The following is a 14,691-nucleotide window of genomic DNA, read 5'->3' on the forward strand; positions in this document are numbered from 1 at the left end:
TGATGTATTTACTTCCTGCCTCACAACGCCCATAAAAATGGCACTAAGATGGTGATCTATAGCTCATGACTCTATAAGTATTCATTGAGTGCCATGTCTGTTTCTTTCTTTCTTTCTCTTTTTTGGTAAATTTGAAGATTAACATCAGTTCGTGACTTACTGTTTGCTGTAAGATCTCTTTACTACTGTCACTAGAAGCTTCTCTGCATTTTGGAGATGTTAAAAACATGAATTACTTTTCATTTAACTCTAGGCATCCTTTTTATAATGCCCTGAAGGTCACTGGCATAAAATCCTATTGCCCAAATTCATTCTCTGAGTGCTAAACTGCAAATGAAGAAATGGACAAAAGACTTGCACTATTATAAAGGGAAAGATTTTTGTTAACAATAAGAAATTGTTCCACGGAATATGTCTTGCTCTCTAGATCTTAGTTGCTGGAACTTTAAACCCGAAAACAAATTGTGTGTTAAGTTTGCGGCAACCAATTTTCATCATTCTGCTTTATTTTATATATTGCATTATTGGTTACTAATTGCTGTTATCTGTCTTTTTCAGATAGTTAAGTTGTTCTCTATATCTGCTCAGTGTCTGTACCTTGTCAACATATTTGCTGGTACTCTCACTCAGAGGTTTCTGAACATGATTAAATTTGTAGTGCTGCATGACTTGCCTCTTCTGCATGTATGATATTATATGTCTTCCTCTTTATCTTAATGTTTGATAAGGTAATTTGGTAATTGCTAAGCTCACTTTTGTTATGTTTTGTTTTGTTTTTTATTTTTTTTTCTGGGAACTGTCTTTTGTGATATGTAGAATTGTAGATAACCACTTCTGTTTTTGCTCTTTTTGGTTTGTTCAAATTGCTCTTCTGTGTCTACACTTTCTTCTTCTAACAGCTTTTTGCTTGTAATTGTATAAATTCTTTGCATCAGGTTTTGCACGCGCTCACTGCTCCATGAGTCTTTTGATCATTCACTGATAGATAGAATTCCTGGCCGCCAAACTGATCGGAAGACCCTTCTTGGAGAGTTGAACTGGATATTCACAGCTGTAACCGACACTATAGCCTGGAATGTACTTCCACAAGGTAATTAAATAGAGATCTAATTTCATGCAATTTTTGCTATACTTTTATGGTGTCTCTGATATTTTTCTAGTAACGTGGTGTATGTAATTGTAATCTCAAGGTAAGGTCAATTTTTAATTCGCAGATTTATTCCAGAGATTGTTCAGGCAAGACCTTTTAGTTGCCAGTTTGTTCAGGAATTTTTTGCTTGCTGAAAGGATAATGCGCTCTGCGAATTGTTCACCAATTTCATATCCAATGTTGCCGCCTACTCATCAGCATCATATGTGGTAATAATATTATACTCTTCCTGTGCGCATCTACCGGCCCTGTGTTTTTTCCTGGTTGAAATGCAGTTGTTTATCTGCTGCATCTTTTATCCTTGGGCTCTCAGGGATGCCTGGGATATGGCTGCTGAAATCTGCCTTGCCCAGCTTCCAACTTTGGTTGAGAACCCGAATGCAGAGTTCCAGGTATCCTTGATAGAATGGCGCTCTTTAGTTTGCATTTTACCAACCGATTGTTTATATTGGATGGATTCTGTAAAAATTAGTGCAGAAGTAAACATGATTATCTCATCTTGAATTAAATTAAGAAATCATGATAATTGAAATGTTTTCTTTGTTTTCTTCTTCAGCCTAGCCCATTTTTCACAGAGCAGTTAACAGCTTTTGAAGTATGGCTAGATCATGGATCAGAACATAAAAAGCCCCCTGAACAGTTGCCTATTGTTCTTCAGGTGGGTAGTTTTGGTGCTACTGGTCTATTCTAGGCTGTAGCTTTTGACTTTCTGTGTAAAAGTTAAGATTTCTTGGATGTAGCTCTCGTAGTTTTCTATGATCTATAGGTTTTTTGTTTCGTTTTATGATGAGAAAAAAAGTAATTATTTCTTTTGGGTAGTTAAAAGGTGTAAATAAATTATTTTTTTACGTGGCACAATTGCTATTCTATGGTCATTGCTTGTTTCGTGCCTTAGGTTTCTTGGATGTTTGCTTTCTTGTCCTGAAATGTCTTTGGTGGAATATGCAAGCGTTATGGGACTAGACCAATAAATACACTTTTTTCTTGAAGTTGCTCATAATGTTTCTAGTTACCGATGCTAAGTAATCATACTTTCACATTTTTGATTTAGAATGATTTGTTGAAATCAGTCCTATTTCTTTCTTGTTCCTCAGGTTTTACTCAGTCAATGCCATAGATTTCGTGCTCTGGTACTTCTTGGTAGATTTTTGGATATGGGGCCGTGGGCCGTGGATTTGGTACTCTATGCAGGGTTCCTGGTTAATTATCCTGTTAATTAATCAGTGCACAACTTCATGACTTGACATTTCTTTATACTGCTTTTCCCTTTTCAGGCATTATCTGTGGGAATATTTCCTTATGTTTTGAAGCTTTTGCAAACAACCACTCCAGAGCTTCGACAGATTCTTGTGTTCATTTGGACAAAGATCCTTGCGCTGGATAAGGTATATTAAGGGAATTTTTCTCCTCCCTTTTCCCCCTTTCCTTATTGTCTTTTTAAGTGTAATCTCCTTGGGGCATATCACCCTTGTTGTGTCAATGAAGTACTTAGAAGGGAAAGTTCAGAACATATTGTCTGTTTGAGAAGCTTTTCATCAACATAACTGTCTTCCTCTCATGGTAAGTACTGGAAATAATCACAGGAAATGATCCTCTAAATGAATTAGTTCCCACTCAAATCTAATCTTAAGCATGGACTTCCACTAAATTTGTCCATGTTAACGAGAACACTTTTTGATGTATAATATTTCATGTTATTCTTTTGCCTCGTCCCTTTCTCTTTCTGTCTGTGTGTCCAGCTGCCTATTCACTCACCTACCTGCACTCAAGCACACACACCCTTGTTTATGCAGTTTATGATCTCTATTTCAGAATATGTTGAACTATTAAAAGGATTTCCTGCGTGTTTATAGTCTTGTCAGGTTGATCTCGTAAAGGATGGCGGGCACACATACTTCATTAGGTTTCTTGACAGTGTTGAAGCTTATCCAGAGCAACGTGCAATGGCTGCATTTGTTTTGGCCGTCATTGTAGATGGTCACAGGCGAGGTCAAGAAGCCTGCATTGAAGCTGGTCTTGCACACATCTGCCTACAACACCTCCATGGCTCGTCCTCAGCTGAGACACAGACGGAACCTCTATTTCTTCAATGGATATGCTTGTGCCTTGGAAAATTGTGGGAAGATTTTGTGGAGGCTCAAATGATTGGTTTGCACGCTGATGCCCCTGCTATTCTTGCACCATTACTTTCTGAACCCCAGCCTGAGGTTTGTCCCATTTTATTCTTGTAGTACTAATGCGCTTATTCCAATAACAGAAATTAACAGGAGATTGTGCATTTTTCTAAACGACGTTCTCTCATTCAGTCTACACATTTTAATTTCAAAGCACATTCTTTAAGGTCCGGGCAGCAGCTGTTTTTGCACTAGGCACTGTGCTTGATGTTGGGTTTGACACATCAAGAGATGGTCTTGGAGATGAGGATGGTGATAATGATGAAAAAGTTACTGCTGAAGCTGGTATTATTAAGAGTCTCTTAAATGTTGTTTCCGATGGAAGCCCACTGGTGCGAGCTGAAGTTGCTGTGGGTATGTGCTACTTGATTGTGGTCTATGAATTTTGTAATCGTTCAGTTGTTTTCTAGTAAAAGAGTTCTTCTTTTCTCTTAATGTTCCCTCGGCAATGTTCTCCTTGACGTATATTTTCCTGAATATTTGGAGAACTACATTTTATTATCTGAATAGTGGATTAACACGAATCCTGTTTCAGCTCTGTCTCGGTTTGCCTTTAGCCGCAACAAGCATCTAAAGTCAGTTGCTGCTTCTTATGGGAAGCCACAATCCAACTCTGTGCTTACTTCCTTACCATCTTTGGCGATGAAGGGTTCTGGTAGTGGCAACTCAACTCCAACCCATCACATTCCACATGGAAGTATAATTCCATCTCCTGTTGCTCCTTTATCACGGGTTGGGAATGAGAGCCAGGCGGTGGCTCGTGATGGGAGAGTATCCATAAGTAGCCCACTTGCTATGCCTGGATTAATGCATGGATCTCCTCTCTCTGATGATTCATCTCAACATTCTGACTCTGGGGCACTTAATGACTCTGGTGGCAATGGGGTTGTCAACCATTCAAGGCAAAGGCCAGTAGATACTGCACTATATTCACAATGTGTATTAGCTATGTGTACTCTTGGGAAGGACCCATCACCACGTGTTGCAAGCCTCGGACGGCGATTGTTATCAATTATTGGTGTTGAACAAGTGTTTGCAAAATCTATCAAGTCTGCTGGTTTAAGTGCTCGTCTAGGTGAATCAACTACTACTGCAAGCACTAGTCTTACTGGATTAGCTCGTTCATCTTCTTGGTTTGAATTAAATGGAGGTAAGACTGTTTATATTTTGTTGTATGCTTTATTGCGTAGGACACCTATGCATGTTGAGCCCACAAAAGAAAACCTAAAATTGAACTGTAATTGTGCTGCCATTGTTTGTAATTTTGTTGTTTATCGTTTTTCATTAATTCTGTCAATTTCCATAGATTCATACGATTTGCTCTGATATATGTTTCTTAATTATTGTAGGAGGCCATTTGCCACTGACTTTTAGAACCCCTCCTGTTAGTCCTCCTAGAGCAAGTTACTTGACGGGAATGCGGAGGGTTTACTCCTTGGAGTTTAGGCCACATCTGATTAATTCTCCAGACTCTGGCCTGGCTGACCCACTTTTAGGTTCTGCTGGATCATGTGGTGTTTCAGAACGTAGTCTTCTTCCACAATCAACAATCTATAACTGGAGTTCTGGTCACTTTTCAAAGCCACTCCTTACCCCAGTGGATGATAGTGAAGATATAATCGCTAGAAGAGAAGAAAGAGAGAAATTGGCCCTTGACCATATAGTGAAATGTCAACATTCCTGTAAGTTCTTAACTGATGGGTGAAGTAGCCAGCACCCACCTGCCACTTGCTATCTTTTAATGTTCTTTTTCCTTGCAGCCGTGAGTAAATTGCATAATCAAATTGCCAGTTGGGATACGAAATTTGAAACTGGCACCAAAACTGCTTTATTGCAGCCATTTTCACCTGTTGTGATTGCTTCAGATGAAAATGAAAGGATCAGGTGCGCAAATTTGATGCATTATTCTATGCATTACCTTCAGTACATTGCTGGTTTACGGTCAACTTGACAGTATCATGCACAACATTTTACATTGGTTACTGTTACCTTCTATTTGGGTATCTGCAAAAATGAAATTAGTATGAACAGTTGATTTGAGAAATCATCTGATTGACATAATTGAAAAATGGTTGAAACTAATTAATCATTAATGACATTTATATGGTAAACTGATTTTTTAGTTTGTAATCTGTTAGGGTATGGAATTACGAGGAAGCAACTTTGCTTAACAGTTTTGATAACCATGATTACCTCGACCATAAAGGGGTTTCAAAGCTCTGCCTTGTAAATGAGCTAGATGAGAACTTGCTTCTTGTTGCATCAAGTAAATCCTTTACCTCAAGTTGCTAGGCAGTTGCTTACAGATTTGTTGACTTTAACCGAGGCTGATTTCACCCTGCTTTCATTAATGTAGATGATGGAAATATACGGATATGGAAAGATTACACTGCAAAGGGACAGCAGAAATTGGTTACTGCTTTCGCTTCTATTCAGGGTCACAGACCTGGTGTGCGCAGTGTAAATGCTGTTGTGGACTGGCAACAGCAGTCTGGATATCTTGTATGTAACAGCTCTTCTATGATTTGTGTGTTTAGTTTCCAAGTCAGTAACCCAGTTGAATGAATGCACTATTTATACTTACTATGATTTTACGCTGCATCTCCTTTGTCTCACAATGCATAGTTTGCCTCCGGTGATATTTCATCTATCATGGCTTGGGATCTGGACAAAGAGCAACTTGTCAGTACCATTCCGTTAACATCAGATTCCAGCATTTCGTCACTGGTGGGTATTAACTTTCCGCGTGCTCAGAGCTGATATATGTCTTATATTGAGAAAACACGTTCAGTTTTTTTATTCTACTGCTTTTGAAATGGTCCTTATATTAAACATTAGAAAATTGCTCGAGGTTTTCAGTGATCTCAAACAGCTATATCTCCTTTTTGTATTGTAGTATTCTCTTGTTGATAATGGTGTCGAGGTTTTCAGTGATCTCAAACAGCTATATCTCCTATTTGTATTGTAGTATACACCATCTATTTATGAATATGCTAATTAATTGATTTGGTCATGCATCATGTAGGCTGTCTCTCAAGTTCATGGAGGTCAATTTGCTGCTGGTTTTGTGGATGGTTATGTCAGATTATATGACATTCGTACTCCTGAAATGTAAGAAATTGTTTTCTATGATGATATCCATCTGAGTGTAGTTTGATGAATCAGAAATCTCAGCCGAATTTTAATTTGTGATGCATACCTGTAGTGACGACTTCTCAATAAAAAGCCTTTCTCTGCTTCATGGCAACAGATGATTCTTATTTCTAAGCTGGCTTTTGGCTTGTTTTTACTTGTTCATAAGTGCGCACGTGGTGGACTGTGTGTTCGGCAGAGTTCATTGTGTGTGGATTCAGGACTATTTCGACATGTGACTGACTGTAACTGATCTATACAGGCTTGTTGGTTCAACTCGACCTCACACTCAACGAGTCGAAAGAGTTGTTGGGATTGGCTTCCTACCGGGCCTTGAACCAGCAAAGGTGATCTCTCTCTCTCCACTCCCACCTCACTACCTCACGTGGTGTGGTTAGTTTTGTTGGTTGATATAGTGGTTATTTGTGTTTCTACTGTGTTGATGCCCTCTGATATCATCTGTTCTGTATCTCTCTGCTAGATTGTGAGTGCATCACAAGCTGGAAATATTCAGTTTCTTGATATGAGATGTGCAAAAGGTACATACCTTACAATTGATGCTCATAGGGGATCACTTACAGCGTTAGCTGTTCATCGGCATGCACCCCTTATTGCTAGTGGCTCAGCCAAGCAACTCATCAAAGTCTTCAATTTGGAGGGTGATCAACTAGGCACTATACGGTATTACCCCACTTTCATGGCCCAGAAGATAGGATCTGTTAGCTGCCTCACCTTCCATTCCTATCAAGTACTTCTTGCTGCTGGTGCAGCTGATGCTTGTGTTTCAATATATGCCGATGAGATCTCTCCACAAAGATAAACGCACACTTAAATCTTCTTCCTGAATCCTCTTATAATGGTAGTTGACAACTACATGATTGAAGGTCCATTTGGGCTCGCACTTGATGGTGGTGTACCATATATTGGTTAAGCCTCCTTTGGATCACTCAGAAAAGAAGAATCAAATCATTCTGTGGAGGCTTCGGCAAATAATCTGTTCATAGGTAAAGAAAGGTGTAGATATCTTTTTTATCTTCCCAATTTTCTTTGGGTCAGTTTGCTCTATTTCTAGAATGCGTTACAGTGCTTTCATCTTCTGTTTTCTCTTTTGCCCTTTCCTTTTCGTGCTGCTTTTACGGGGCCAACACCTTGTTCAATTTGTACAGTTCAAAAGGTCCTGGTTAATATATAATTTATGATTATTTTTATCATACTGCAGAACCTCCCTTCTCCCATGTCCCATGTATAATTCTTCTTGTATAACTGTCTCAGCGTATTACCCATTATGTTTCCTTATGCTAAATTCAGTGAGAGCCCAATGATATAGCTTAATCTCGGTCGCATGCAAACGAGTGGTGACAATTTGAAATTTTCCGACAAGCCTCTCAAAGTAGTCTTTAGGGAGGAGATGGTTGTTACGATTCAAAGCTGATTAAATCTCATGTGATCTTGAATGATTTCTATTCGAACAGGAAATTTCAACTTCGTTATGGTCAAATTTATCTAAAAATCTGATTTCAGGAGCAACCTTGGCCTTTATCCATCTCTACGACTGAAGCCATAAATGATCAGAATCAGTTGCCTCTCTTTCTTGAAAGGAAGCAGAATATCGAAAATGGTGCCCAAGTAAAGATTGGTAATAACCATCTACGTACAGCAAACGGCTTGGAAGCTACAGATCCACGCAGAATTTTGATTGCTGTTGCCTATGTTAAAATGATTTGCAATTCTATTGAAATTAATTAACAAGTGGGATTAATGATTTTTGGATCTAGAATGGCAGTACTCCAGGGGATGAGTTGCTGATCATAGAGAAAATTAACTGGGAAGGGCAATGGGCCATCCAAGACAACTGTGCTAGTTACCACAAATTGTATTGGATCAGAGGAAACTACGCTCATGTGGGGCTGATATGTGCGCTACGTTGTTGAAACATGCAGCCCAAAACTGTTCTGAAAATTAAAATTTGAGTAGTGTAAAAACATTGAGTGGCATGCTGCTTCAAAGGATGATAGGTTTTGACAATAATGGTTCTGATAATCCGAAGATCTCACGTAAGAATTAACATGAGAACATACCAGAAAGTTGTAAAAGTTGAAACAAGAAAATATCATGCTTCTCCAAAGTTGCTTTTATAAGACTGAGTGTGCAAGTACTTAGCAGGCCCAGTAAATAACAAGTTGGTTATTACACGTACAACATTGGAAACAAGTATCTTTTGGCATGCAATGACATATCTTTGCTCCTCGTGCGTTGACAGTTTGGCACAAGTTAAGCTACTAAAGTCAGAATGAGTACTTCAATATGAACAGTGGCTTCCAGCCATAAGTGCAAATATATGTTTTTGAACAAAATAATATATGGTTGCTAGCAACAGGAGAATCTCAAGTATACTTCTGCGCAATGGTAATTTCTGCTTTTTATTTGTTTTTCTGTCTTGATGTTTCTTGTTTTCTTGTACTGATCTTCTGTCATCTTTTACGCTGTAGAATAGCTTACGTACTGCTAATCACAAATGTCCAGTGCGTAAGACGAATTAAGACAGTCCTCTTCGTGGCTTATGGGTATAATCATCGGCTAATTAATTAATGTTGTTCACATATCAAGCTTGGATGTAGTCATATATCACTAGCTTGAGCTAGGTGGCCTTATAAACATTAGTTTTTATAGGCAGAATGAATAATTAATTTTTGATCAACAACATATAGCACACCTCGTCTATATATATGTCTAGTGCACGTTCCGTTTTTTGATCTCCAGCCAAGATTGAGATTTGAGGTTTGAATATCTATGATGGGATAGCTGCAGCCATTTTAGTAGGTGAAAAGGAGAAAGATATAGCACACATGATCATGAATTTCCTTAGAAAGATTAAGATATAATCAACATAAAAAAGCCATAAAATTCATTGATGGATATGAAATTGGATCGAGGCCCCACAGCCATTATATATATACCCCTATATGTCAATTAACGTTGAGTATAAGTAATATGATTATTAAAATTTTACGCAGAAAAATTAATAGGCTGCAGTGCAGATCTAGTATGCATTACAAGTTGTGGTTCCAGCATTAAAAGCTAATTATCCAGTTCAACAAACTGGAAAATATTGGGAGATACTCGGAAAATGATAATGCAGATGCACTATATGTCAAGTTGAAGATTGTTGAAGTTGTCATGAGCAGGGAGATGGTGACCATACACATCACCCATTAACTGTGTGCTTCACTTTCATCCACAATCACGTGTTCTAATGGTGCTGCCTCACAACAGGACGTACTACTCTAGCTAGCTCGATAATATATATTTTACTTTTTCAACAACAGAATCTGATCATATATAATTAATACACACCACTAGATTCGTTGTTATCTTCTTCTTTTGACAATTAATTTCACTCTCATGTCACAAAAACAGCTTGATAATGAGTTCCAATCATTGGGGTTTTGAATTTTAGCTAGCTCCAGAGAGATTATAATAATATCCATTAATTTAAGGGAAATGGAAATGAAATTTCAGAGACAAAAATGTTGTGCAGATTAGTCTACCTGGAATTTGAAGCTTGGGAATATATAACCGGATATGCTGCAATTAACATATCAGCAGCAGTGTTTGTGCAGACACGATGGGCGGATGACAAGAAAACTTAAGATGCGCCATTGCCCCAGCTTCATCATAACAGCAAAATAGAAATAAGATTGAGTGGTCATGATGGGGAAGGAGGGCACATGAAGAACTAACTCATGAGCGCAGAATGATCCAAGAATGGTACCGTGTATGAGTTAGAAATGCACGTGCCCTGCTTCTCCATCGTGCTCAGCACTCAACTTTGATTCTCATGAACAACGCACAAATACAACCTACTGATCTCTCAGCCTCGACATATATAGAGCTAGCACTTGAATATAGTTGTATTGATCCTCTTTTTTTTTTTTTTTTTTCTGTTTTGGTAGGGTGTAAGGGTTGAGAGGGCGTAATAGGTTGAATGTCCAAGGAGTAATAGCTCTAGCTACTCGATCTTCTCTTGAGTTTTCTTCGCAAGTATTTATAGGGGAAATTGAGAGTACATGGGAGAGGCAGACTGAGATTCTCTATATATAGCATAGCAGCTAGTCCAATGATAGCCTTTATAAGTTACAACACCACATATTAATTAAAGTAAAAAATGTTGGTCTAAATTGTATAATTAATTGATGGTCTCTTGGGGGATATCAGAAAAAAGCTATTGCCAGATTAAAGCAGATGGGAAGATTGAGGAATTAGTTGAAGTGGGAGTGGGAGTGGGACCTTCAGTCTGCAATCTTTTCCATAAAAAAACAGGACCACTTTCAATCACTATATATATTAATGCTGCATAAATGAATGATGTTACAGCACTAACCTTTTTTGTCAATCCAGCAGCATATTATATGTCCAACACTTGGATTGCTTATTTATATATGTTAGCTAGAATGGCTCCCAAACTTTATATAATTAAGTCAGTTCTGCGCCATGATCATGAATTGATAAACATAAACTCAAACCAAAATTAACAACATGTTGCTGTGTTGAGGCTTGCAGTGGCAGTGCACGACTGCCTGCAACTGCAACCAATCACAATTTGTAAACTACCTTGTTGAGATCCATATGGATGGAGTAGCTTAGCTAGTACAAATCAATTGGATCAATTCCTGCTCCCAAAAGCAATCCTAAATTAATTAGTAATATACAACAGCAGCATCCACATCAGCATCCGCATTGATGATGTAGATGTGTAGGACAAATTGTTAAGGATGGATGATAGATAAATGGTGGAAGCAATACAAGAAAGAAAGATATGCAGGTGTCTAGTTAGGGATTTTGTAGGTATTTGAAACTTTGCACGTTTTCCTTTGTTGTTTGCATTTGTTGTGGTGATCGCACAACACACACATACATATGTCTTTTGTTTTTGACAAGCAGCTATATATCTTTTGCCCCACCTACACACACATTGCATCATCATATATATATATATATATATATATCAGCTTCTAGTGTGTAGTATCATCTTCCATTCTATAATTGATTTTTATGGTTGAACAAATTAATGTGGGAAGGGATTAGGAGTACTCTATCTATCACAATTTTATATATCTAATTCTTCTTCATCATCTTCTGTTGCAAGATTATTAATCTCGCCCCATCATCATCATCTTATGCAAATTCTTTTACTGATCTGTGTGCGTACGCAAACACAATGGAAAAAGATTTATATATATATATATGTGTGTAACATGATAGATGCCATGAGTAGACATCCATATTCTCCATCAAGGATTCCCAAAATCTTTATCACCCTATAAGAATACAATGACAACTAATAAATATGATCGAGACTGCTGGACATGAAAAAGTTAATTTGAAAAAAACAAAAACAAAACTGATTGAAATTAAGCACACCTTTTTGTGCTTATTAGGTAGCTGGTCATTCATGAGAGAATATGGAAAAAGGCCCTTCAAATATTTGTTTGAGCACAAGTCTGAAGACGTACAGTACCTATCCTTATATATATATACTGCTGATGTTTTATTAGTTTATAAATTCTTGTTTCTGAATCATTGGTTCATCAATATAAACAATAACCAACAAGAGTATATATATGTTTGGCAGAGACGTCAATTTCTAAACTATATACATATAGTTGACATCAGAAGAGAAGATCTAAAGGAGAATGATTGTTCCAAGTGGAATGATTAGCCCCCCGCCCCCATGAATTAAGGCAAAAAGTTGGAGGACAAGATTTACTTAAAGCCGACGTAGGTGTTTATTAGAAATAAAGGGGCATTGGAATATCGGACCGAATCACCATAAATATATAAACTAATGAGGGCGGCAAATCCCAAATGTTGGTGGGATGGACAATGGTTCATTGATGGGACGTAACTGAAAATTTATAGGCCGCCTACTCCCGGGATTTGGTTAATTCTCCTCACATTAATTAATAATTTACCATTTCAGATTTCTGATTAATTTTTGTATATATGTGTGAAGAATCAGAACAATAAAAGTTCGAAGCCATGATTTCCGACTTCTAGATGAATCTGATTTCTGAATAATGTGAAAAATCAGGCAACTCTCCTTAAGATACAACAGAAAATCGCCTCGCTAACCCAATCAACTAACCAGCTCACGCCGCCACACGTGGACAAATGACAAAGTCAGTCCTAAGGCTGAAGAACATAATACGAAAATGCATTTTAACAAATGAACAAGCAACGTGAAGATTATGTCTTCCTTGTTTTCAACATTCTTCCAATAAATACGAATGCGTACCACCACCATGTATGAAACCAACTATTTTCACAGCCCCCACTAGGGGGATTAGGGGTGAGAGACACCAATCCCAACTTAGAGGTGAAGGAGGAGAAGATCCTAATCGAAGAATTTTAGTAAAATTATTAGCTAGTTGATCCCGACTCCGAGAATGAAAAGGAATAACAGACGATTGACAATCGATATCAATGTGTTTTGTACGCTCATAAAAAATTAGATTTGCTATAATATGAAGAGCCTCCTTGTTCCCACAATACAAGGCAATAGGAAGATGAACTGCGATTCCAAAGTCCTCCAACAAAATAGAAATCCAGCCAAGTTCACAAATGGTGGCAGCTATGTTGTGATATTTCGCTTCCGTCGTGGATCGAGCACTGTGGTCTGCTTCTTCATTTTTTAAGAAATAAGGAAAGGACCAAGAAATACGCAAAAACCAATTAAAGAATGTCTTGAATTTTTGCATGAGGCCCATTGGCATCATAGTAGGTCTTGAGTTCAAAAGAGTTCGTGGAAGGAAACATAATTCCTTTGGACGGGCATCCTTTCAAGTATCTAACCTCATGTATGGCAATCATCAGTGCGCATCACAAGGTTTAGGTTAAAAATTGACTCAATTCCTGTACGAAGTGAGAAATATCTAGCATAATGAAACTTGAAGGAAGTGGATTGGCCCGAGAAGTATAGCGAAAGCACGAAAAATCAAAAATTAAAGTGATAAATCATATAAAATTCCTAATCAAGCAGTGTACCCTTAATCTTTTCCTGGACATTAGGCGTAAAATGAAATATTGAAGGCCATGAATCAAGAGAAGAACAAATAAATGGGATGAAAATTCTAAAAGATATTTTACCCTTTGTTTTTTTTTTGTTCTGCTACAAGCATTGATTTCATTTGTTTTCTCGATCCAAGACCTCAACCTAGAGATCCTCTAAAGACTAATACACCATCATTATGAGGATGTGGAGATTTCATGTTAGCAAAACAACCATAGAAACACAAAGAATCAATAACGTTATTGATTGGCATTTGATTTTTTGATCCTCTTTTGACATCTAAGATTAAGAGAGAGTTTTTGGAGATGAGAAGAAAGTGAAAACGTGTGAGATGCGTGTGTATAAAGTTGCTGATTGGCTAGGGTAGGTTTTAGGTGCTTTAAATATAATCTAGTCACAAAACACCAAGGAGCATTGACTTAGCAAGACTTAACAAACCAACCACTACCATTAAGCCACATTGTGGCCGAGTTTTGGTGCACCCTAGGGCACTGATAAGTACATATAATTTGTCACATTTTAATGATAATAATGTTTTCTTTTAAATGCAAAATACTTCTAATCATATGGTTTTATTGTTTTATCAGCACATATGGTTTGATGTGAAATAAAGATGGTAAATTGGAGTTAAAAGTGGCATTTGAAGACATTTCAAGAAAGAAGGAGAAAATTGTAACAAATTTGCAAACAAACTAGACGTGCCCACGCTTAATACGCTGCAGTCAATTTTGTAGAGGAAGAAAAGGAGCAAATTTTGCTAATGAAAATGGAATGACTGATGAACGATTTTAGTAAGGTCTTTTGTTTGGAAGACTTACTTGAAGCAAGGGATTGATTAGTTAACTTTTTTAGAGGCAATCATGATCTACCCCACTTTTATGTCTTAGTTCATGGGGTGCTAATAGTATAAATAAGGAGGCATCTCATACCTCTTGGGGCATCTCTTCTATCTCTTAACTTCTCTTTAGTTCTAATACATTATTGATTTATTAACGAAATTCTACTTTTCTTTCGCTTGTTCTTCCAAGGCTAATCCTTTTATTTTTCAATTAAAATTATGGTAATTGCTTGATTTTCAAATATTGTGAGATTTGATTTACGCTTATCACTTTCGTTTAATGGATATTTGTGTTATTCTCTATGCTCTTATTACAAATAATCTGATT

At 37.5% G+C, this 14,691-nt stretch overlaps 1 protein-coding gene and 1 long non-coding RNA gene across 2 annotated transcripts in view; one reads left to right on the forward strand and one right to left on the reverse strand.

Annotated features, from left to right (window-relative positions):
• The window catches only part of LOC105161497 (regulatory-associated protein of TOR 1), an 11,419-nt gene extending 3,742 nt beyond the window's left edge, over window positions 1–7,677 (forward strand). Inside the window, exons 6-23 of the mRNA XM_011079196.2 lie at window positions 1–51; window positions 936–1,090; window positions 1,215–1,359; window positions 1,464–1,542; window positions 1,707–1,808; window positions 2,245–2,328; window positions 2,425–2,535; window positions 3,004–3,357; window positions 3,492–3,678; window positions 3,860–4,474; window positions 4,674–5,006; window positions 5,085–5,208; window positions 5,463–5,590; window positions 5,681–5,826; window positions 5,950–6,051; window positions 6,350–6,435; window positions 6,719–6,803; window positions 6,938–7,677. The exon at window positions 1–51 is cut by the window's left edge and continues 104 nt beyond it. Coding sequence (XP_011077498.1) covers window positions 1–51; window positions 936–1,090; window positions 1,215–1,359; window positions 1,464–1,542; window positions 1,707–1,808; window positions 2,245–2,328; window positions 2,425–2,535; window positions 3,004–3,357; window positions 3,492–3,678; window positions 3,860–4,474; window positions 4,674–5,006; window positions 5,085–5,208; window positions 5,463–5,590; window positions 5,681–5,826; window positions 5,950–6,051; window positions 6,350–6,435; window positions 6,719–6,803; window positions 6,938–7,276 — 3,226 coding nt within the window. The 3' untranslated portion in view covers window positions 7,277–7,677. The remainder of the gene's footprint in view (window positions 52–935; window positions 1,091–1,214; window positions 1,360–1,463; window positions 1,543–1,706; window positions 1,809–2,244; window positions 2,329–2,424; window positions 2,536–3,003; window positions 3,358–3,491; window positions 3,679–3,859; window positions 4,475–4,673; window positions 5,007–5,084; window positions 5,209–5,462; window positions 5,591–5,680; window positions 5,827–5,949; window positions 6,052–6,349; window positions 6,436–6,718; window positions 6,804–6,937) is intronic.
• Window positions 9,339–10,525, reverse strand: LOC110011990. The gene is made up of 2 exons (XR_002287087.1): window positions 10,229–10,525; window positions 9,339–10,124 (listed from the first exon to the last, which is right to left on the reverse strand). It is a non-coding gene; the product is annotated as an uncharacterized LOC110011990 (long non-coding RNA).

Source organism: Sesamum indicum, linkage group LG5, assembly GCF_000512975.1.
Source record: "Sesamum indicum cultivar Zhongzhi No. 13 linkage group LG5, S_indicum_v1.0, whole genome shotgun sequence".
NCBI classification, from domain to species: Eukaryota; Viridiplantae; Streptophyta; class Magnoliopsida; order Lamiales; family Pedaliaceae; genus Sesamum; species Sesamum indicum.